The following is a 23,825-nucleotide window of genomic DNA, read 5'->3' on the forward strand; positions in this document are numbered from 1 at the left end:
TTAAAGAACTGGTTTTTCACTTACCCTTTTGGAGGGATTTTTCATATAGGGCTAAATCAAATCTCTTAGAAGTTGGTTAAGTATTATTAAGTAATGACTCATTTATCTGCCTCTAGAGTCAACTTTGCTTTTATATAGAGCTGATGCACTTGAAGTTCTTATCTCCACAGTATTGTTAGCATGCCTAGATAGCAAGTTGAAACCGTGTATTTGAAATTGCATTGATCACACAACTAAAACATAAAAATTGGATGAATAGCTGCAGGAATCCTGGTTATAGTCATCAGTCCCCTTACGCTAGTGCAGTGCCCCATGTTAGTTTAATCTTCAATCTTTTCCCTGTACTGAAACTTAAAGGCACACATTGAAGTATTTTGTTTTGTTTTATAACCCATTATATCCAGAGGAGCACTTATATATTTTCCTGAGTCATTTCATTGCCTGCATGTTTTGCCAAGTGGGTTTGGGGTATTGTTTATCTGCTCTGTAGAGTCCTACATCTTGAAGCTCTATAAAGCTGCCTCACACTCTGTTGATCAAATCTCTTAACTGGTGAGCCAAGATCGGAGACTTGAAACAAGGTATGCCTGACTCCCTCATTTGAGTCACTGCGATGCTTCTCTCCTGCCATGTCCCAGCAGCCGTTGTGTCAACGCCAAGGTTAAGTTGCTTATCCAAACTCTGACAGAGTCAGAGATGGGGTTAGGATTCAGGGTTGGGTCCGGCTGAGTGCAGAACCTGGCTACTTTTTCCTTCCTTCCCCATCTGCTCCAGTGTTTTAGATGAGAAAGGTTTTATGTATTTCTCTTTCGGAAGCAGAAGCTAAATATTCCCTCCACGATCAGTATGATTATCCCTCTTTAGACCTCTTAGAATTTCCACTTATCTTTTGGGGATTATAATAACCAGAATGTCCACAGCTGCTCACAGGTGGATGGCCAACGATTGGGGTGATAGTCACTTTGGGTTTTGTTGCATTTGTTATCAGAGAGTCACTCGGACTGCAAGAAGCGGTTAGTTAGACCAACCTCTCTTGTAGAACATCCTTTCAACAACTTTGAGTTCTGATTTCTGACTTGTCATGGACCACTCAGGATTCATCATCTTTTGTTTTTGTTGTTTGGGGGCTTCACCCCGTGGTTGCTCCAGTAATGTTCAGGGCATTGCTCCTGGCAGTGCTCAGGAGGCATGTGGTATCAGGGATGGGACACAGTGTTCCCACACTCAAGCCATGTGCTCCAGCCCTTTGAGCCATCTCTCTGGCCCCAAGGCCCATCTCCTTTCAGTACTGAGTTAAGCAATACATTACCTTGTTGATGAAGAATTAACCTGAGAACCTCACCACAATGCTTCCACAATGCCATTCTTTTTGCCACAACCCTGGCCACCAGAAGACTCTGCTGTCTCACCCCTAGCCTGATTATTTATCAAAAATATTCCACAGGATTAGTGGGAAACAAAGTCTTTGTAGCCTGAACTGTATGGAATTCTCCATCTAGACAAATAAATGGCTATATTTGGGGTCTGGTAGCTTCACTTTGAAGTTCAGTGGGAGATGTTTCTTATTTGTCAGCCTTTTAGGCTTTTGTTGAGGGGGGCACTCATCAGTTTCTACTCTGTCCCTAGTGTGGGGTTTCTGTATCCATCCCCTGCTTTCAAATTCTTCTGTTTTTGTGCTGTTGCCACACCCAGTGGGCACTTCAAGCCAGGAATAGTTCTCAGGGTCACTCGTCGGAGCCTAGGAGAATGTGCAGTGCTGGGGATTGAACCCAGGCCTCTTGCATGCACAACATATGCTCCAGCCCATTGAGCTATCTCTTCAACTCCACCCCCACACCTCACTTAGCAATGAAGGGGAGATACTTGCTTCTCGGAGGTAACCTCTTTTTCTTTTAACCACAGATTATTTCCCTAGATACCTTGCCTCTCTCTCTCCTCTTCCCTCCTTTCTGAGACCTGTTAATCAGTTCCAATCAAATCCCCAACTAAAATCAAATCTGGGACTCTTTATCTCTGCACACTCTGAGCCATACATCTAGTGACCTTCTGTTAGGAAGCCGTGAAAGTTCCAGGTGGCAGAGGGTCCTTGCTGTGTTCCTTAGACAGGAGCACCCAGCATCTCCACAGAGCAAGTCTGGAACCTCTGAGTCAGTGTTTGTTTTTTTTTTTTTTTGGAACCTTTTTAGGGGATTCATTTGCCTGACAGCAGAAAGAATGCTTTCCAGGCGAATGAACATTGTTGTAGGTAAATCTTTCCAATGCAGTAAACAATCAGTTTTATTGTCGCCCTCCCGAGAGGCTCCAACAGGGTTAGAAATTCTGGGAGAATATCCTTGGCTTGCAGCCCTTTGTTAACAGAAAGTGCTGGAAAGAAAGAGCTCAGGTTCTTTCTGGCAGGTTTTACTGAACTGAGCCAACCTCACTCCTTTGGCAAGGAATTGGTCTCAAAACCTTTGTTTGGGAATACTTGTCCTGGGAAATAGTGACCAATGCTTGTAACTCAGTCTTGCATTGTTCAGCCTTAGCTCATCTCATAGTAAGAGAAAGAAATGAGGTCAGGAGGACAAAGCACCTTGAACAAATTGGGTTATTGTAATGATGATATGGTGGAATTCACAAAAGAGGGCAAAATGCGAGAAATATGAAGGGCATTTTATTGAGAGACTTGGCTTTTAATTAGAATATAACTTGGATTGCATATTGGCTGTGAGAACTGGTGGCTCCAAGTACTGAGAAAACCCTAGCGCAGAGACTTAACAAAGAGATGCTTTTTTTTTTTAAACATAATTCAGGCGGTTTGTTGTTTGGATAGACTGCTGGGGGTACATTGGGTTCGGTCTAGTGGATATTCCTCAGTCTCCTTTACTTCTGTTATGTCACTCTTGGTAAGGTGGCATCTTGCTGATGTCATGTGATATTTTTGCTGCTCAAATGAAAAATTAGACCCATTGTTGTTACTGTATTTGGCATATTGAATACACCACGGGTAGCTTGCCAGGCTCTGCCATGCGTGTGGGGTACTCTCGGTAGCTTGCCAGGCTCTCCTAGAGGGATGGAAGCTTTTAGGGCGTCTTCCACTTCCCCTTACAGGTGTTCCCATGGTTCATACCATATTTGAAGCCCATCAAATATGTTGCAAAAATTATGGAAAATGGGTATTAAGTGTCCTGTGCTAGGTCCGGAAAGCGGCCTGGAGTGTAGCGGTGGCTGGGTAGTGGAGGTGGTGGAGGTCTGCCAGTGAGGTATTTATCTGGCTCTGGTAGGTAGGGTGGGGCGTCTGGGTTTGATCGCTGGAGGGCTGGAGATTGGAGGAGGCAGACAGAGGATGTTGTTTCCGGGTCTCGTTGATCCTGGAGTACAAGTTCGCAAAGTTCTGCTTTACCTGGTTCTGTGGGGCTTCACTCATGCGTGAGGTTTGGCCCGAGTATCTGGAAAGCAGCCTGGAGCATGGCGGTGGCTGGATAGTGCTAAAGGGAAAATATAGGTCAAAGTGTTGAAGAATGGTGCCATAGAAGTCTCTCCCTTTATGCCAGTACCACTGCTGGTAAGACTTCCACCCACTGTTATCCCATGCCCATAGCTGGGTCCTGATTTCCCCAAGCTGATCACTGGCCAAGGGATAGGAAAGAACCATGTCTTGCTCGGACCAATTTGTCCCCTGGGGCTGGGGCAGCTGTCTAAGTGTTCTCTTAAGCACAATTAAGTTCTGTTACTAAGAAAGAATGGTTCGTCAACAGCAGATCATTCAAAAGGCTTTGCATGTGGGTGGCCTGGATTTGATTCCCTGGATTTGAACTGAAAGAAAAAGAAGGTAGGAAGGGAGGGGGATCTGAGAGAGAGAGAGAGAGGGAGGATTTGTATCGGCAGTTTTCCCAAAGGGTAAGGCCGACTTAGGCTGTAAAACATCCAAGATCATATCCGTAATTTTGATTTGATTTTCTCTATGCTATTCATGTAGCTTCCGTTTTGTGAATTTTTTCCTGGCATTCCGGTAAAGGAAGATTACCCAATATGTGACATTTTTCTTGTTTTACATAAAAATTTAATGCCATTGGCTTGTTCTGATCCATACTGTAAAACTGTATGTGTTTATGTATGTGTTTGACAAAGGCCAAAGAAGGAAATGGGGACCACACTTAAGATGGAACTCTGCCTGCAGAGCAGAGGAAGTAAATGCTTCATCCTTATCCGTAGTCCCGTCCTGCACATTCTGCTCAGGTCAGAGCTTATCAGGAGAATGACCATAGCACATCCCCCTTCAGTGAGGAATGTGAGTGTGAGCAGAGAAGATGGTGGCGAGAGATAAAAATAATGAACCAAACTTAAGCCTAATGATAGGTTATTTTCTCTCACTTAATTACATAACGGAGATTATTTTTTTCTCCTTATGATCAAAATAGCCTACTATTTATCATACTGCCATTAACGATTTAATTACTAGTGACTAAGGAGGGTGATTTGCCGAGACCTAAAATTATGGTTAATCTCTGCGGAGATAAAAAAAATGTAATTTAGTGCCCGATAAGATAAATATGTTCTAATGTTGATTTCATGAATAAAGCAAATGTATAATGTGGTGGGCATCGAATAGCAAAGAGTCATTGTGGGATCATTTATTACTTGGAAAGAACTTGACTTGGTTTGTTCATCCAGTTGATGACCTGCTTACAGCTCGGCTCATGCAGTCTCTCAGCCAGAATCTCTATGTAATGTCAACTAACACCCCTATTAGTCAAGTCCTGGGAGGACCAGGTAGGAGACAATTAAACTTCCCTTTTAGGTTATAATTAGGGAGACCATGTAATTTATCACTGAACTGGACTTCTTTTTTTCCAGTGCGAGTATGTACAGTCTCGGCTGGATGAACAGGACTTTATTACAGGTTGATAGAACTTTTACCAAATTACCTTCATTCTCTCAGTGAGTCATGGTTTTGCCCCTCCAGTTGCAGACTTGGGTGGCAATTAACAGGTCGTTGGGGCCACTGCACAGTTTCTGCTCCTAAGTCTGGACTTCTTTCTGGCTCCTGGAGCCATGTGGCACTTCTCTCAGAGTAATGATTCTGGCCTTTTCTCAAAGGAAAAGGAAGGACTCGTTTGCTGGCGGGGGCCAGAGAAAGGATGCACAAACCCAGCTGAGACTTCGTGAAGCCCTTTTGTTTCCATGCTTCCCCCCTGCAAGTGGCATTGTCAAAGGCTTCCCACCATGGGGCCACTTTCTGGGAAGGTTCTGCTCTTCTTGGGAAAGGGGAGGAGACAGAGGAGGCCTGGGGGTGCTCAGAGAGTGGGTGAGTTTGTTTTGAGCTGAAGTAGTTAATTGAAGGAAGCCTCTTCTGATCCAGCGAGCGTGGGTAACGGCGTGCCTGGTAATGGCCCATGGCTTCCTCTCTGCCTGGCCTTCTTCATTGGTTGCATCTGTCCTGATGACCACTTGTTGGTGAAGCTGAAGGTAGACAGCTGGGTTTCTGTGTGACCGGAGGCTTAATATTAAGGTCAGTGGCTTAAAGGTAGCAATTAAGCCAGCCACTTGTGCGAGGAAATGAAGGATGTTTAATAATTATGCTGAGCAGGCTGGACATTATATGTGGAGGCAGCTTCTTGATTGGATGAGAAGGGGTCCTGGGATTTTCCAAAGCGCAGTTTCCATTTTGCCTCTTTGACACCTTGTCACCATAGGGTAGGTGTCAGTTGACTTGATCTGACTTGTTTTCAGCACTATTCACCAATGAGTATTGACTTCAGACAACAGGTTTTATGTCAGTGAACTCTTCTGTTCAAAAAAGGGATTTTGAAATGGTTTTTCATCACATACACATATATGTGTACACACACATGTATATATATATTCCCCTTTTATCTTTTAGATCCATTATAAGGAAGAGTATAAAAGGTCTAAGGATAAGTGTACATTTGTGCCTGATACTCCGATGCTAAACCATGTAAAAACTGTTGGTGCTTTCATTTCTGAGGTAAGTTAGCAACACTTGAGGCATGGTTTGCATGCTCTGCTTCTATTTTTGTCCATAAAACTCTGTGCATTAAAGCTCGAGAATAATAGTTCCAAAATAGTCCTTAATGTTAGTTACACTTATGTTTGTATGATTTCACAAACTCTACCAATAAATTTGCATAAATGGATACATTTTATTACCTGTGGCTGATAGATTTTATGTTTATATATGTCTTATTTTCACTCCCACCCTCTCATTATGTAGGTTTATTCTCGAAAAGGGATATTTTCATCCAATAAGTACTAGTTTTAGAAGTTCTGGTATTCTATTACCTAGCAGACTTATTGAATAGAAATGATCAAATATCATGTTTAAGATAAGTAACTTTTACCAGCTGATTTCATAAAATGTGGTAAGTGGATAAGTGATTGGAACTCAATTCTATTTCTAAGTACGCATAGTTCAGCAGAGATAATTGTTAGGAAATCACAGTGAGAAATGCACCGTATTCATTTTCCAGTAGGAAAATCAAGTAATGTGTTTTGGACCACTGTGTATATTGCGTTGTAAAGCACAGCGAGTGCTGATTTCTCTCACAAAGTATTTCAGTCGTCCATGTCCATGTCGCTTGGAAGAGATCCCTGGAAAGAGAGTGTACAAAATAATGTAGGAAATGACTGACCTCTAGTGTTTTGTACATTATGTGGGAAGAAAATCAGTATGGTATAGTCTTGGGATTGCTTACGTGAAAACATTTGGAAGATGTTTGGTAAATTTTACTCCCAAAGTCTCCAAGTCCAAAGGGGAGTGGAAGCACAGGCCTCAGCCATGATAGGACGGTCAGTCCATCAGCACTAGATCTAGCTTTGGGACGGGACTTGTCAGCAGGGTGGAAAAGCATGGCTATGCTTATTAGCGTAACTTATTGACTGGATTCTATTTTCCTGAAGATGTTAGCTGCAGAGCAAAAAAATAACAGGAATAGGTTGTCTGTGTAACTTTAAGCCTAATATTTCCAAGAGGAAATAGTAAAAGGAGTTATTTCTCTTTATGAACAGTGCAGGCTCAAAGACAGTACAGATTGGAGGTGGAAAGGTACAGAAACAGTTGGGCGGGAATGATGGGAGATGGCAGTCAGATGAGTGAAAAGGAACACACTTCTTTGCATTCCATTTCTAATCTGTAAATTCCGAAGACTTACAGTTTGGGAATAATTCAGACATCTCATTCTTAGAACTGTCTTTACTAACCAAACATATGAAACTGTTCACACACAAGTGTAATGACTCCTAGAAGTGTGCATGTGTTTTAGTAGGAAAGGAGTCACTGATTTTTGCATGTCTGTCCAATTTGAATCTTTCTTCATAAGATTTGGATTTCTTCCCTTTCCCCCAAATATGTTCATTATATCCAGTATCTTAGATGAAAAGTCTTCATATTTTTAGTTCTATTTCTGAAACTTCTTTTTATAATCTTTCTGTTTTTTGAAAGTCTTCATATTTTAATAAATGTTCCTATTTCCTTTTTTCCCACCAGGCAAAATACAAAGGTGCATCCAAGGCAGATCTCTCAAATTCTCTGTATAAGCAGATGCCAGCCACAATTGACAGTGTCTTCGCAAAAGAAGTTACTCAACTTCAAAGTGAGGTGAGGGCTTCCAAAATCATTACATAATGCAGATATGATATTGAACCCAGTATTCATAATTTAGCTTTTAAAAATTAGTTATGTTGGACATTAAGGACTGAATGAAACTTGGAAAGAATGGATTCCCATGTAGTCATCAATGGATTCACCAATGGAATCATAGAGAATGAAAAGGAGATTCAATTTTGAATTTAATTTATTATGTGGTGCTATTTTCTCTGATCTGATTCAGTTATGAATGCAACAAATTTTAATCATAGTTAGAACAGTTTACTTAGATCTCCTCTCAGACACAAATCTGTCTGGGATTGAGTGTGTGGTCTCTAAGTGGAGAACATTCTGGTAGCTTGTTAAGAGTCTCATAAAGAGTTCACTATTAAATTAGAGACACACAGGTTTGTAAAGAAAAGTGTGTCCTGCCTTTCTTTTGTGGATTGGGTTTTTAATTTGGGATGAATATCTTGGGCTATCAAAAATAGCCTCTGTAAGTCATAATTCAGTTATTGTAAGTTGCAAATGAATTTCCAACTGGCATCATGGAAATTCATTTTGAATTGAGAAGACTTTAGGAGTCGTTTTTGATGTAGCATTCACCAACATATGAGGACTTCATAATGCATTTAATTTGTTGTGTGAACAGAATACTATGTTGCTGTAAAAAAAGGATATATTACTCAAGCATAACTTTCTAACATAAAGCCAGCATTGCCATTTTAAAATAGAACAGACTTTTTTAAAGGTCTATTCATACTTTAAAATTAATTTTAAAAACTCTCTCCCCTTACTTCTTACTAAATTTTATTATAGAATTTACCTATTTCATATAAATGTTTAACTTAAAAAAATCTTCTCTCACTAATTTTTAGGATTATCTATTTTATATAAAACTTATTAATAGTATTAATTTTTAAATTTATGTATCTGTAAAATGAAAATTTTGAATTTAATCAACTTATTATTGATTCATAATTTTGTGGAATCTCAAGATAATAGCATTATTCATCTATATGGATGTAATTGTTACCACAACTAAATGAAAAAAGATCTCTCATATGTGTGATTAAGAAATGTAATAAGGGAACAAAAATGGTCAAAGTCACCAGAACTGGAGATTTTGTCTATAGAACTGAGCCTCCCTGGGAGATAGGTGACTGGGAGGGTGTTTGGGATATTGAGATAATAGGAGAAAGGGTTAACTTACAGTTTGTTGCATCCTAAGTGGAATTGGATGGCATCATGTTAATCGAAGTAAGAAGGAAAAGGACAAATACTGGATGCTCTCACTCATCCGAAGTATACAGACAACAAGAGAATAGAATGTATTGAGCAATGACAAGCCTTTGACCTTGACTTTCAAAACAGATTACCAAGCAGTAAGGGTAGAGGGGAAGGGAATGAAGATTGGACTAGAGGTGACAGAGCAACAGTGGTGGAGGGTCCTGGACACTTGAGTGCGTCAGTGATTATATATGTCAATACAGTAAACATTAGCACCACTGAACCAGTTTACCTAATCTAAAATAATCTAAATTTAAAATAATTTGTTGTGTGTATTAAAACAGAATTTCAAAATAGAACATTTCACCTGGTTCTCCCTTATCTTATTGTTTTATTTTCTTCATAATTAAAAAAATTAAATCTATATCAAACTTGCAACCCTTAACAACTCAAGAGCAGGGATGTCATTTGGTTTTGCCTCTCTGCTGGCCCACAGGAAGTCAGTAAATATTTGAAAAATCGATTTTTGTTGACCTGGTGGATTTTTCTTTCAAATAAAATGTTTTCTTTTGCATAGCTTAAATTCTTTGGCTATATTTTAGGTTAATGATAAAATAGAGTACATAGACCTATTTTATGTATTTCACATGTGATTGTGTGATTTAATCCTTACAACTATTTCTTGAGTTATACTTATTTTTGAGATATGGATTGTGGGGGATGGAGCTTAGTGGTAGAGCAATTGTCTTGCTTATGTAGATCCTGAATTAAATTCCTGAAATCTCTGTTTCTCTGTCTCTGTCTCTGTCTCTATCTCTCTCTCTCACACACACACGTTCAATTTGAAGATGTAGCAATCTGTCTCTATTTATACCTCTCTTTTTTACATTCAAGTTTATTTTTTCCTCAGGAATCTTTTCATCTTTAAGTATAAGAGATTTGGGGTTTATTTTAGTTTTTTTTTAATTATTTTTAATTTTTAGTGGATTTTTGTGCCACACTTGGTGGTGCTCGGGCTGACTCCTGGCTCTATGCTCAGGGATCACTCCTGGAGGGGCACAGGAGATCATATGTGGTGCTCTTGATTTGAACCAGAGTCGGCTGCATGCAAGGCAAGTGCCCTATTGCCTGTAGTATTTCTCTGGTCCGGAACTTAGGTTACCTTAAAATGGTCAAAAAAATTATTCCTGGGGCTGGAGCAATAGCATAGCGGGTAGGGTGTTTGCCTTGCACAAGGTCGACCCGGGTTCAATTCTCAGCATCCCATATGGTCCCCTGAGCACCACCGGGGGTAATTCCTGACTGCAGAGCCAGGAGTAACCCCTGTGCAGCGCTGGGTGTGACCCAAAAAGCCAAAAAAAAATTAATCCTGGAAAAAGCTGAACATGGTTATCCTTTGTACAACATCTTTAAGTACTCTGTCATTACAAATGTTAACTGATCACAGTGTACTCAACTTGGCAGTAAGGTAATCTCAGCTGTGTAACATGTGGCTAAAAATATTCAAGGTCAGTGTGGCATCTGGTTGATGGTGGTGGATATGCTCCTTGATTTCTTGCTTACTTCTGGTCACCTAGCCACTTGTTAATAAATTGTACTACTTTATAAAGCAAAAAATTACAACCCATCGGCCAATATGTGATAGGTACCAATTATGCAATAAAGAAAAGGAAAAAATATGTTTTTACTTTCATAGAAAGGTAACATTTTCAAAAGATAATATCATCATTGCTTTGGAAGGGCACAACTTTTTCACTCTTTCTGTAGCATTAATCTTTCTAAGAATAAGTGTGGTATGCAGCTCATCATGGTAAAGAATTTATGTATATATTTTGAAATCTATTATTTTCTTCCAGAAAAGGTTATTGTGTACTTTGTTAACATATAGTATTCTATGCAGACTTTGAGCCATGTAAAATATATAAAGGTCTATATTTTATAAATATATTTATACATATATTTGTGTGTATATATATGTTTCAGGTGTTGTAATTCGTCATTGAACTTATTAATAAGGAAAACTCTAACTCTAAATAAGATATTTCAAAGATTTCTTTAACCACAATGATATTTATTTATGTCTACATGTATCAGTTTTATTATGTTTAAGTTTGTAATTATTAGAGCTTATATTGTCCTGAGAAAAGCAGGAAAGAAACATTTGACAATAGCTGTGATAAGAAAATAACTAACCTTGTACAAATAGATTGTGAAAATCTAAATTAGAATATCAAATTCTGAAATGTGATGCATTACAAGTTCGATAGCACAGAAGGTAGAGCGTTTGCCTTGCGTTCGGCCAACCCGGGTTCGATTCCTCAGTCCCTCTCGGAGAGCCTGGAAAGCTACCGAGAATATCCCGCCTGCACGACAGAGCCTGGCAAGCTACCTGTGGCATATTCAATATGCCAAAAACTGTAATGACAAATCTCACAATGGGTTACTGGTGCCCGCTTGAGCAAATCAATGAACATTGGGATGATAGTACTACAGTGCAATGAAAATCTTATAATCTTTTGATTTTGAAAAAAAAGATTATCTTAAAGCCAATTTGCAAACATTCTGAGATGCATTCATTCAGACTACAGCAAGAAGGTGAAGATGAGCTAGATAAGTAGTCCGTATGGAAAATAGCTGATGGGGAAATGACTTTTAAAAAATAAAGTGAGATGTAGAGACTTTAGGGAGTTAGTTTATTTGGTATGCCCACACCCCGTACAAACTTAATTAGCAAAGATCGCAAAGAAAGTTTCTGGAGATGGATAGTTGTAAACGATAGAGCATGATATATTGTGAAATGGTGAAATTTTCATACCAGGGCTAGCTAAGGCAGAGGCTAAATCATCTCAGTCACAGAAGTAATTCAGGCGATACGGACACCAGAACTGTGAAGAGTGATGAAAACTGGTTCTTTCTATAGAACCCACAGATATCTGGGTTGATGCAATGGAATTACAGTACATTTGCCTATAAAGTAGTAATAACATACACTGCAAATTAGAGATGTACAGGTCTCATATAATGTTAAATTGTAAAATTCCTTAGTAGTTTTTGGTTTTGTTCTTTTTTTTCTTGGCCATACCCAGCAGTGCTCAGGGCTTCTCCGGTTCAGTGCTCAGGAATTACTCCTGGCTGAGACCATTTTTGATCCCAGGGATCGAACTAGGGTTGGCTGGGTGCAAGAGAAGTGCCTAACCTGCCGTACTATATCGCTGGCCCACTAGATTGTGTATGTATAGATGGAATGTGAAAATAAGCTATATAATAAGATATATACATATAATTTTATTTATAAAGTATCTAAGCATATTGTAAGTCCTTCTATTAGGTGCACAGGTTCATTGTCACTTAATTTCTCTGTAGAAAGACTACAAAGTTGGGGTCCCGATCGATGGTATAGTGGGTAGGGCATTTCTCTTGCATGTGGCTGACCTAGGTTCAATCCCCAGTACTCTGAGCCCACCAGAAGTGGTCCCTGATTGGAGAGTCAGGAGTAAATCCTGATCACTACCACGTGTGACCCACAAACCAAAAAAAAAAAAAAAAGACAACAGTATTAATATAGGCGTATCCCACACAATAATCACAAAAACTAAGAAATCAGAAAATTTATTGGCTTGACATGATTTTCCATTAGTTATTTTAAGGATGAAAATTAATATGATAAATTGAAGTTCAGCTGCCTCTAATTTGATATAATCTTAATTCTAAAGTGGTACTTAGTAGCAGCTATAAATGAAATGACTATTTTAATGCAGCAAGTAGAAAATTACATACCCTTTTAAAGAAAGAGTGCCTTTTAAAATTGTGCTTCATGACTCACCATTTCTCTAACTCTCACAAATGATCAGCTGAATTGGGTGTGTTTATCAAGTCACAAAAGGATAGTTTAAAATATGAAACACACCAGGAGGCAGACTGAAGGAGACAATCATAAACTGGTTCTTTTTGTTTAAGAAGAAGGAATACAGCTTACAGAAGTTGAACGTTATCTGGTCTGAATAACTTGGCTGCAAATTAAACTCCTTGCCCTCCCCCAAAGATGAAATGTAATGGAACTGAGATAATGGACTTTCTCAACCCAAATGGAGGTTCTTAATGGGTTTCCTGCTTAACATAATTAATTAGTGAAAATTTAAAGGTATGCTCATCAGAATGAAATATCCTGATGGATTAAATTGATGGACAGACTCTAACAAGATCAATTATCCCTGAAAAAACTTGAGGTGCTGTCTGTGAGCCTTCATAATCCAACCAGATATGCAGGATTGAATATGGGAGTAGGGCTTGGCAGAACTGCAGCAGAGTTAGGGTGTTAACTGACGATAGGCACCCCCCAGCCATCCGAGGAAAATATGATCTATGGATGCATTAATAGCACAGAGCACAGGAGAGATGATCATCTGGATTAAAACAAACAATTCAAATTAGGATAGGTCGGACCATATCTGGAACATCACGGGCATCTTAACATTAATCAGAACTAGTGGCAAGAAAAGGAGAATATCAGGGTCAGAGCCATAGTACAAGCAGGTAGGGTGTTTGCCTTGCACATGGCCAACCCAGGTTCGATCCCTGGCATTCCATATGGTCCCCCAAGCACTGCAGAACTAATTCCTGAATGCAGAGTAAGGAGTAACTGCTGTGCATCACCTGGTGTGACCCAAAAAATCAAAAGAAAGAAACAAAAAGGAAGAAAGGAAGAAAAGGAAGGAAGGAAGAAAAAGAGAAAGAAAGGAAGGAAGGAAGGAAGGAAGGAAGGAAGGAAGGAAGGAAGATATAAAGGAAAGAAAGAGAAAGAGAGAGAAAGAAGGAAGGAAGGAAAGGAGAACATTGTGTGTGTGTGTGTGTGTGTGTGGAGAGAGAGAGAGAGAGAGAGAGAGAGAGAGAGAGAGAGAGAGAGAGAGAGAGAGAGAGAGAGATTCATTGCTTTAATTCACTTGGAGTCTGGGGAATGGAAGTTCTTGACAGCTGTGTTCCCACATCTGAAGTTCTGTTCTGTGATCTGGATTCTTCCTGGGTAGACAAATAGATGTAATAGTGGAGAGACTTGGGTCTCAGCAGATCTCTGCACCAGAGCTTGAACATTTCAGAGACTCAAATGAGTCTCAGTTTTCAAGAAAAACTTAGCAGAACCAGAAAATGCATTTAAATATTGATTGTCCTTAACAATGACTTTCTGTTTTTAGAGTAAGATTTGGTGTTTTTGGTTATTAAAAATTAGTTTTGCAACTATCATTTTAATCCTTTGGACAGGTATATTAGGTTCAAGGGAGGCTAATTTTACTGGATTGCCTGTGAGGAGTTTAATAAATTCACAAGAATGCTTAATAAACTCATTCATTCATTCACTAACATTTATCATAGTTCTATTTGGTGTCATTCACTGTAGCCACAGAATATTAAAAGATATACAAGATAACAATGTTTATCTCTCAAGGAGCTCATAATGGGGGTAAAAAGTTTCTCCTTAAATTTAACTGTCTTCTTACTGAAAAGTAGGTATTTGAGGGTGGGTGGGTGAATAATACTGTTCCAGTGTTTCTTTTTAAATTGCTCTTATTTTCTTTCTGTCTCTCTCTCTGTCTCACTTTCTCTCGGCTTTGGGGTTTTTGTGCCTGCCTGGTAGTGCTCTGGTCTTACTCCGGGCAGTTTGCTCAGGGATTGCTCCTTGAGATGTGCAGGGGAGCCTGGATCAAGCCCAGGTCAGCTGCATGCAGGGCAAGCACTCTGCCCACTGTACTATCCCTCCAGCCTGCTTTTATTCTCTTGTGTCAAGCTGTTCTATCTCAATTACTAGCTTTTTATTCTCATTCATTCAGTGATTCTTTCATTTATTCACTCATTGAGCATATACTTAATTACTATTTATACCAGAGACAAGTGCTATTCTGAGTTCTAAGCATTCAGTGAACTAGACAGTATGTGTTCCAGGAGAGGGAGACTGAAAATAACTAATTTTACAAAATTGAAACAGCATAATTAAAAACTGAAGGAAATGAATAGAAAAATTAAACAGACTGAGAGTCAAGGGATAATTGTTGGCTGTCTTTGATTTTCAAATGTTGCTGAGTTGGGCTACTTTTACTTCTAAACTAGTTTTTCTCACACCTTCTCTCTAGCTCAGTAGGGGCTGAACTAAACGGAGTGATAATAAATGTTTCTATGATGCTCATTTCTTAATAGAGGACAGGATTTAATACATCTGAAATTTTGCCTGCATTTTAAATTTTATCCCAAAGCTTCAAAATTTGATGAAGTTTATGTAATATAACATGTTGCTAAGTTGTACCTCTACAAAGTCACAATAATTTTTAATGGATAATTCATTTTATTAATTTTTTCTCTTTTATAAAAGAAAAATTTCTTATTATCTTGATTCTGTGGTTTACAGTATTACTAATAATGATTTCTCATGCACATAATTCCAACTCCATACCCATCACCAGTGTATCCACCTCCTTCTTCCAAGAATCCCAAACTCCCTCCCTCTCAGCTCTTATCCCCCAGCTCAACTGTGTGGGTCAGTTCTCCATGGACGTTGGTTACTATCTTGTTTTGGTCCTTTGTGGCTATGGATACACCTTGCTGTGTATCTTTAAGTCCCACATATAGAGAGATCATTCTGTATCTGTCTCTTTCCTTTTGACTAACTTAGAAGTTATCTGAATTATTCTATTAACTGTCACTAAAACCTTGTGGCATGCCTTGCCAGCATCAGCAGGGTTTAGCAGGCTTTTGTTAATTCTGCTTTGAACAAGATAAACATGGGCCCGTTTGACTGTTGGATACAAGGAACATTTCCAGCTCTTCGAAGGACAGTTCATTTTTAAATATCTTATCATGTCCCTACTTTCTCAGTTCTTTGCTTCAAATTTAAACCTTGAGCACTTATGGCCATAAAAATTTGTAGATGTGGATTATTTCCCTAAATTGTGGCTATGATATTAGCTCAAGGAACATAACTGGGGATTTTGCTGTCTTGTGAAGAATTTTTTTGTATGAATGCAGAGTTAGAATTAGAAATCTAAGAAGAAGCACTAAAGTTTAAATATTGTTTATATTATCTTAGGCTTAGGAAAATGTAACCCTCAATGGTGGTACACAAGAATATGGAATTTCAGCAAAATCCTGAAAAGTAACAGATAAGAATATAATGCATCATTAAATAAAACTAACAAACTACCTATGTTTTTCAAGGTTGCCTACAAGCAGAAGCATGATGCAGCCAAAGGATTTTCAGATTATGCTCACATGAAGGAGCCGCCTGAGCTAAAACATGCCATGGAGGTCATGAAACACCAGAGTAATGTAAGGAAACCCTTTCTCGTGATTTTCTGGAAAATTGGGGTTGTCTCACATAAAGGCAAATGGAGAGATTGTTGAAATGTGATTATCACGATATTCCTATTAATAAAGGACTTTCCCAATTCATTTTTATCTTTGCACCAGACAGAAGTATATCTGAGGTATTCTCTTCACAGTCATTAAGCCCTTGTGGTGTGCCTTGCCAGCGTCAGCAGGGTTTTGCAGGCTTTGTTAATTCTGCTTTGAACAAGACAAACATGGGCCCCCTTGACCTGTTGGATACAAACGAGCATTTCCACCGGTTCCTTGACTCTCTTTTTTTCGGTCTCAAACTGCAGAAGAAATGGGAGCAAGGGCCTCTGGAACGCATGACCTAGGGCTCCACTTACAAGCGTGGGTGAGCGTATCCCCCTTATTATAGCTTTTTGAATTCTTGTGGGAGCAGACAGTCAAACTGAAGCCCCAGGGATTCTGGGAGCAAGAGAACCTTCATAGTTGGCCGGAAACCAGAAGCTGAGAGGCGAGGAGTTTGTCCTGGAGAGAACAGATTTCTTCTCTGACAGCAGCATCCAGTCACTCTTCAGCCTGCCCGTCCTGGTGACATATAAAAGATTCTTCCTAAGCTCCCACGGACAATGTACTTGTCTCCCTGTCCTGGGTTTCTGCACTCTAGGTGGAATATAGAACCTGTTTGTTGGGTCCCTTCTGGGTGGAATCAGTTATGATGATGCCTCTGTCATAGATTCCAGAACAGGGACAGAGAGATAGGACCGTGGGTAAAATTCTTGCCTTGCATACTGCCGACTCAGGGTTGATCCCTGGAACCGCATATGGTTGCTCTGCCTGCCCAGAGTGATCCCTGACTGCAGAACCAGGAATAAGCCCTGACCACTGCCAGGTATGGCCCAAACCCCACGCCCCACTTCAATCCCCCGGCTCCCCAAGAAGAAAAACAGAAAGGTAAAGCAGCAGAAGCAACTTAATTTTTTCACGCATAGTTTACTCACCCCTTAGTTCTCTTGAGAAAGGGGATTTCCTCTATTTGCACCCCAGGGTCCCGGCTGCAAGATAGCAATGGTGAGTGGTTATGGAATTGCAGTAGGTCAATGCTATGTGAAAGTACAGTGAGATTTTACATTTTAATCCAGATCTATAAACAGATGCCAATACCAAGGCACTTTTCTGAAACGATGTAAAATTGATATGAAGAGTCTGCGTGTCTGCAGTTACCAGCAAGGTCATTTAAAGGGGATGTTTTGGAAGAACTGTTTGCCTACAGAATGACTGTAATAATCAGAATAACTGCCTTAGCAAGCACACAAGATACAGTGCCAAGACTTTGATCACTTCCAATTCCCACAAAATCCCTATCCCGATTCCTACTTTGTGGATGAGGAAAATGAAAATCAGAAAGAATCAAAACTCCCAAGCCCTCTTTTGTTACACTTTGCAGCTTTCTTCCTAAAGGTCACACTGGCTCTGGGTGGAGATTTTAAATAAAATCCTTAAAAACGAGGTTCAAAATAGGTTATCGTCAGAATTCAGAGAAATGAATTCAGAGCCCAGCAATAAAGAACCACGGAGCACTCCCCAGGTTTTGTTGCTGAGAAACTTTGCATTCCCATGAAGCTGGTGGGAGAGTAGTGGCCTAGGATCGTAGGACAGACCTCTGGGGATGGCCTAACTCTGTGAATCAATGACATTCAAATACAGAAGTTTCTTATCATAGAACCAGAATTACTATTTTAACACACTGCCTTTTCTTTAAAAAGGTCTTTGATTGAGGGATTGAGGGACTAGAGTATAAAGCCCTTTTCTCCTCTCTTCAATGCTGTGTACTTATGGGAGAAGGATGTATTTACTTACACGCCTCTGTCTGCTCAGCTCAACCTTTACATGCAAAGTTTGTCCATATAATAGGATTTAGAAAGTGTTTAAGACTGTTTACTCAGATTTAAAGAGAGAACGATATTTGTATTCTACCTGTGAAGTAGTTGGTATTCCCCTAGCGTCCAGGCACTTAGAATAATACATTCGTTGTCGCTACAATATGAAATTTAAAAGTAGGTCTTGAAAGTCTTCAGGAAAGCAAATATCTCTTTTGGTTCAGTAGGTGAGGCTGCAGCATCTCTATGAAAGACAAAACTGTCTTCTGTCTGAGTTCAGCGCCGTGATACTCTGTTGCAGAGAATTTGCTAATGGAATTAGCTTTTCCTGACATGGAATGCTGCCATTACTTTGCACTTTGTCTATAAATGCCTTAATTTAAAATAAGATGTGTTGTCTCATGTGAATCTGATTTTCATAGACACAGTGCAAGTTCGCTTCCCCCCCTTCAAATCAAGTCAGCTTTCTAATCTCTGCCAGAGCCCCATGAAACTGAAATGATCACAGATCAAAGCTTTTAATTTCTGCTCCTTTTGTGGCTAAGCATTTTATTCCTAGACCATTGATCAGTGGGCTAATGTGAGTGATTTTTCCATTCAGAATTATTCCTTTTCTTTATCCCTTTAGAGATATGACCAAGCAGAATAAGGAGGGAGGAAGGGGGTATTTCCTTCATACCAATTGAATTCTGACCTCTGAGTTTCAAAGGGAAGCATATTCTGGTGACAGAAGTCTTATATTATCCCAATTCAATGATCACAAAGTGGAAAATTTATTTCTTAGACTATCTTATGTGGTACTATAGAATAGAAAAGAAAATTGAATGGCTTGAGGCCTGTTATTTAAGACCTCCATGTCTCAGTTTTTTTCTTTCTTAAAATTGGGAATGATACTGACTTTGTAGGACTCTTAAAAATGTTAAGTGAGATGATATATTTAAAGGATTTCCCAGAAGCTCTTTTCACAAAATACTCATCCTGTTTGGTCCTCCTCCAGGTTTAAAGGCTGTAGCAGTATTTCTTATTAATTTGAAAGAATTAAAAAAGGTTACATTTATAAAAAGGCCAGATCATTATAAAATGCCTATAAAGAAGTATTTTGGTCTAAAGGGTGTATTCAAAAGCTTTATGTTAACTACCTATCTTCTTGTTGATATTATAGTGCATGATTAAAACCAATCAATGTAAATCCTTTTGTATCTTAAGGGATGCACCCTTGCCAACTTTTTCTAATGCAATTAGAGAAACTGGAGATATTCTTCTTCTGAAACTTTTCCCTAAAGATGGTCTTGCAATGAAAACCACAGTAACATTAATTGTTCTCATCAATCTTATGAGAGCCCTGAAGTCCAATAGTTTGAAGTAAGTCAAACAGATTTTAAGCTGCCAGCTCAAGTTAGATAGTAACATAGTCTGAATAGAATTGTGATGAAACTGGAGAGGTTGACTTTTCCAAAACACTGTATTGGTAATCAATTCAATGTGTATTAAGAATGGTGTATTTGGCAAAGGAAACAAGAAACCTAATATTCTTTTCAAGAATGATGTATGTCCTTGCTTAATATTCATAAAGACTTATCAGTAAGAAAAAGGTCTATTCCATCAGAAACTAAAAAATGTAGCCAGGAAAATGATACCGGGAAGACATTTGTGAATCTGTATGGTTCCTGAATGTGACTTACAATGAGAGTGCTTCAGGATTTCATATTCAAAGAGGAGTTTTAATATTTCGTTTGCCTTTGAGACAGTCTAGTTAGGAATGCCTGTTATGGCTTCTTTTCGAGATTTTGATGGCAATAGAATTAAATGAAAAAACAAGAAAACTAACAAAAAATGCTTCATTCATAATGACAACACTAATAATAATCTACTATACTACACGCAGCTCCTTATTTTACTCATTCCTTTAGAACACATTTGCATCTCTGGAAACTTTTCTGTTTGGTGTTAACTATCAGATTCTGCAAGCATTTATATTTGAAAGGTTTTCTATATTTTTTTAAAGATACTTCCAATTTAATATTTTTGTTGTCATTTTCTTTAAAACACATGCATGATTGTACAGGGGTAAGGCCTTGTCCGTGATTAACCACCGTTTGATCCCCAGTGCAGCGTTCTGGTCCTCTGAGCCCCATCCGGAGTAGCCCCTGAGCTTATATCCAGGAGTAAGCCTTGAATATGGCTGGGTGTGACTCCCCAAACAAAACAAAGTTCTAGTTTACATGTCTGTCTGTCTGTCAGATGGTAGAAAGCTGGAGGGCCTCTCTGGTATGGAAATTTATAAGGAAATCAAAGGATTTATTGAGAAGAACTGAATGGGTGTTTCAAGATTATAGATTGAGTACAGGTTACATTATTCACATCTATTCCTCAGACTTAGAAGAAAATCATTGTAGCCCTCACCAGAGCAACAAAGGGTAGTTTAGGCATGTTAAACCGGGCTGAGGTCTCCCCAGAGAAATCACACAAAGACAAGTTGTGATGCAACAAGCAAAGAGTCTCTGTTGGCTAGCTCAAGCTAGGCCCCCTGTCCGGCTCACTGGCACAGCGGCTTCCTTGGAGCGAGTGGTCCCTTGCCATGAGTGTGCAGGGTTTTTTTTTGTTTTTTGTTGTTTTTTTTTTTTTTTTGCTTTTTTGGGTCACACCTGGCGATGCACAGGGGTTATTCCTGGCTCTGTACTCAGGAATTACCCCTGGCGGTGCTCAGGGGACCATATGGGATGCTGGGATTTGAACCCGGGTCGACCGCGTGCAAGGCAAACGCCCTACCCGCTGTGCTATCTCTCCAGCCCCTGTGCAGGGTTTTTTAATCTTCCAGCATTACATAACAGGAGTTTGTCTTCGGCAACAGTCTAGGAGGCTTTCCAGCTACTTGGTAACTTCTGGTTGGCTGGGGCAGGTGGAGACAGTTGCAAAGGCCTGTCCCGGTAATTTCTGTTTGGTTGTCCTGGCTGGCCACATCACTTCAGGGATACCATAACTCAGGGAAGCTGAGACCTAGGAAACCAAAACTTAGGCCTGCTTCCTTATTGATGCTGTCATGGTGCTGCCTTAACTCCTTTATCTTTCAAGCATAGTTGGATGTGATCAGTTGGTCTCTCTGCTCAGACCGTCTCAGCCCCCAAGGTGGCATCCCACTGGCTGAAATAATCAGCCCCCAACCTGTGCACCTTCAAGTCTTTGCATTTCACTGTAAGTCAGTTGTTCAGGAAGCTTGACTTGTGTCTATTTTATTAACTCACGTACTGAGTCATAAATCACTATCTGAAGATGGGCAAAGCTTGCTACCGGGAGCAGTGGAAGTCCTTTGCTCCCATGTCTGGCTGCACATGGAAAACAAAGACCTTATTTTACTTCCATTTCCAAAATCTGAATTCCTCTTATTGAACTAGTGTAGCCCCAGGATCACCCAGAAGGTGGTTCTGGGTAACTTTGCCTGGTGTTAGTAGGGAGTATGGATGGAACTCCATTGAGTACAGATGTCTAGCCGAGTAGGGATGGGGTGAAGACAAATGGATCAATGTGTTTGTGCAGGATTTAGAATATAACCTGGTGCACTGAACACCACCTGATCAGAGGAAACATGTTCATGAAACAGAAAAAAAGGATCATGAAGAGAGAACAAGTGGAGATTCAGAGGCCATAAAATGAGATGATAAAATACAAGCTGCGGCTAAAGTGAGTCTGGAGAAATAAGGAAGAAATGCAAAATCACTTTTGATTGAATTAAAATCTTAATTGGAAGCAATAAAGAATAAATTTGGCACTGTCAATAAACATGAAGAGGAGGCTCCAGTGGCCAAGAGTTTGTTGGTTTAGTGGCAGGAAGCCATCTGAAGTCAGCCCCAGTAAATGGGGAGAAGTTTTTGGTTTACATAATGGGAAAATTCGAGCTGCCTTGAGGTATACTTGGATTCAGCTTCGCTATGTCATCTTTCCTCGTCTCCCCCTGCTGCATGGCTGTTACATGGCCCTCTTGCAGACAGATTCTGTCTAGGTGGTTGCAGGAAGACAGTGGGTGTTCCCAGAGTTACTCGGTAGATCCCCAAGAAAAAGAGAGCAGTTCTCTCTGTCTCAGATCCTTCAAACCAGCCTGACCTGGCTTAGGTTATGTGTCTGGTTATCTGATTATGAGTCTTCTTTTTAATCCCTGTTTCCAAAAGGGAGTCTGAATGGCAGCCACTTCTGTTACCAGAAAAGAAAGTGGCTTTTGGTGATTCCACAAAATTGCACAGAGTGACAGCCAGTTGCTAAATATAAAATGCTAGATAGATACAGAGAAGTTAACACGTGTCCCCTTATGAAGGAATACTTCAAGAAATCGACCCCACTATTTGGAAAAAAGTGAAAAACATTAGTAATAAAAGATGGATGGAAGAGTTTAAGCACGTAAAGGAATCATTCTGAGTGTTTCTCAAGAAGAAACCAGAATTAGCCTTTGTAGAATAGGTTATATACTATTAAAAAGATATTAATATCTTTTAACTATACAAAAATGATAATAATTTGATAGTTATCATATCGCCCTTTATAAGATCTATAGAGAAAATGAATAAACTTCATTAAAGGTACAAGAAACAATATACTTAAAGGAATGACAAAATATAACTTATTCTCCTGGGATAAGTCTGAAATATAGTTGCGATACCATTTTTCCTTAAGTCATTTTGTAGGTTTAGTGCAATGTCCATTAAAATTCCATTTGTTTCCTTTGTGGAATTTAGTAGAATAATTTTGAAGCTCATTAGTGAGAATAAATAATTAAAAGAAAAAATTAAAATAGAAGAGTAGTAACGGGAACTTGGTTAAATGGATATAAATCTTTCGAGTCATACATTTAAGAAATGTGCAAATGAGGCAATGAATGTGAAGTACCTGGTGCCTTATAGATGGTGCTTGGTTTTACATAATAAATTATTACCATTATCATTATCAATATCAGCTCCTTTTCCTTCTCTTACATCTTTTTCCCTTCTTCCCTCCCTCTTTGTTCTTTATTCTTTGCTGTGCTCTGAAGACACAGTAGGGACCAAAACCTGAAACATGAGGTAAAATTAACAATCCTCAAACTTGTACCAGTCAAGCCTGGATTGAAGAGTTTCAGCAACTTCTTCTTTCTTCTGATTTAAGACAACAATCACAAAGAACACCATTTCATGAGAAGATTGATAGGAATCAGTTCAATGTTGCACAATATGGTTAAGAGCTTTTAACATTTATTCAGGAAATATAAACACACACACACACACACACACACACACACACACACACACACTTTGATCTGAACCACCTTCTCTTCTGCCGTACAATATTTTCACTCTTCTTGATCCCTGATGGATTACAGTGTGGAGCAAACACGTGTCATAGACATCTGTGATATGTCAGATGGGTGTCTCTCAAATCCAAGGGACAGTTTAGGTGGCAGAGGATGGGTCATCGACTCTGGCAACCACATGACTCTGTCCAGAGCACCTTGGGCAGCCTGAAACTCAGGAGCTTGCTGCTTTCAGATGACCCTCCCTCTCAACTCTATTCCTGTGGACCATCCCTCAGCAGCGACCTGTGATATTCTAGAAAGTTCCACCAGAGACAGAGAGGAAGGTCTGGTGCTTTTCACCGGTGGGACTCTGTGGGGCCTGCTTGTTTGAATCTGCAGCTCATGTCAATCTTAATATTTGTTTTGAGTCGCATATGCTGTCCTCTAATTTGCAATTTACATGGATGATGGGGTCCTATTCAGAGTCCCGCTCTGGGCCTCTGAGTTGCTCACCCTCCTCCGGCAGGCAGCAGGCTGAGCAGCCTGTCATTAGGTAACC

At 39.6% G+C, this 23,825-nt stretch overlaps 1 protein-coding gene across 5 annotated transcripts in view; it reads left to right on the forward strand.

Annotated features, from left to right (window-relative positions):
* NEBL (nebulette) overlaps nucleotides 1-23,825 on the forward strand; it is a 381,507-nt gene that overhangs the window by 263,776 nt on the left and 93,906 nt on the right. For 4 of the 5 annotated variants that reach the window (XM_055146579.1, XM_055146581.1, XM_055146582.1 and 1 more), the window contains 3 exons: nucleotides 5,864-5,968; nucleotides 7,487-7,597; nucleotides 16,016-16,126. The exons of the other annotated variant lie outside the window; for it this stretch is intronic. In XM_055146579.1, coding sequence (XP_055002554.1) covers nucleotides 5,864-5,968; nucleotides 7,487-7,597; nucleotides 16,016-16,126 — 327 coding nt within the window. The remainder of the gene's footprint in view (nucleotides 1-5,863; nucleotides 5,969-7,486; nucleotides 7,598-16,015; nucleotides 16,127-23,825) is intronic. 5 annotated transcript variants of the gene reach the window in all.

This window comes from Sorex araneus, chromosome 9, assembly GCF_027595985.1.
Source record: "Sorex araneus isolate mSorAra2 chromosome 9, mSorAra2.pri, whole genome shotgun sequence".
Classification (NCBI taxonomy): domain Eukaryota; kingdom Metazoa; phylum Chordata; class Mammalia; order Eulipotyphla; family Soricidae; genus Sorex; species Sorex araneus.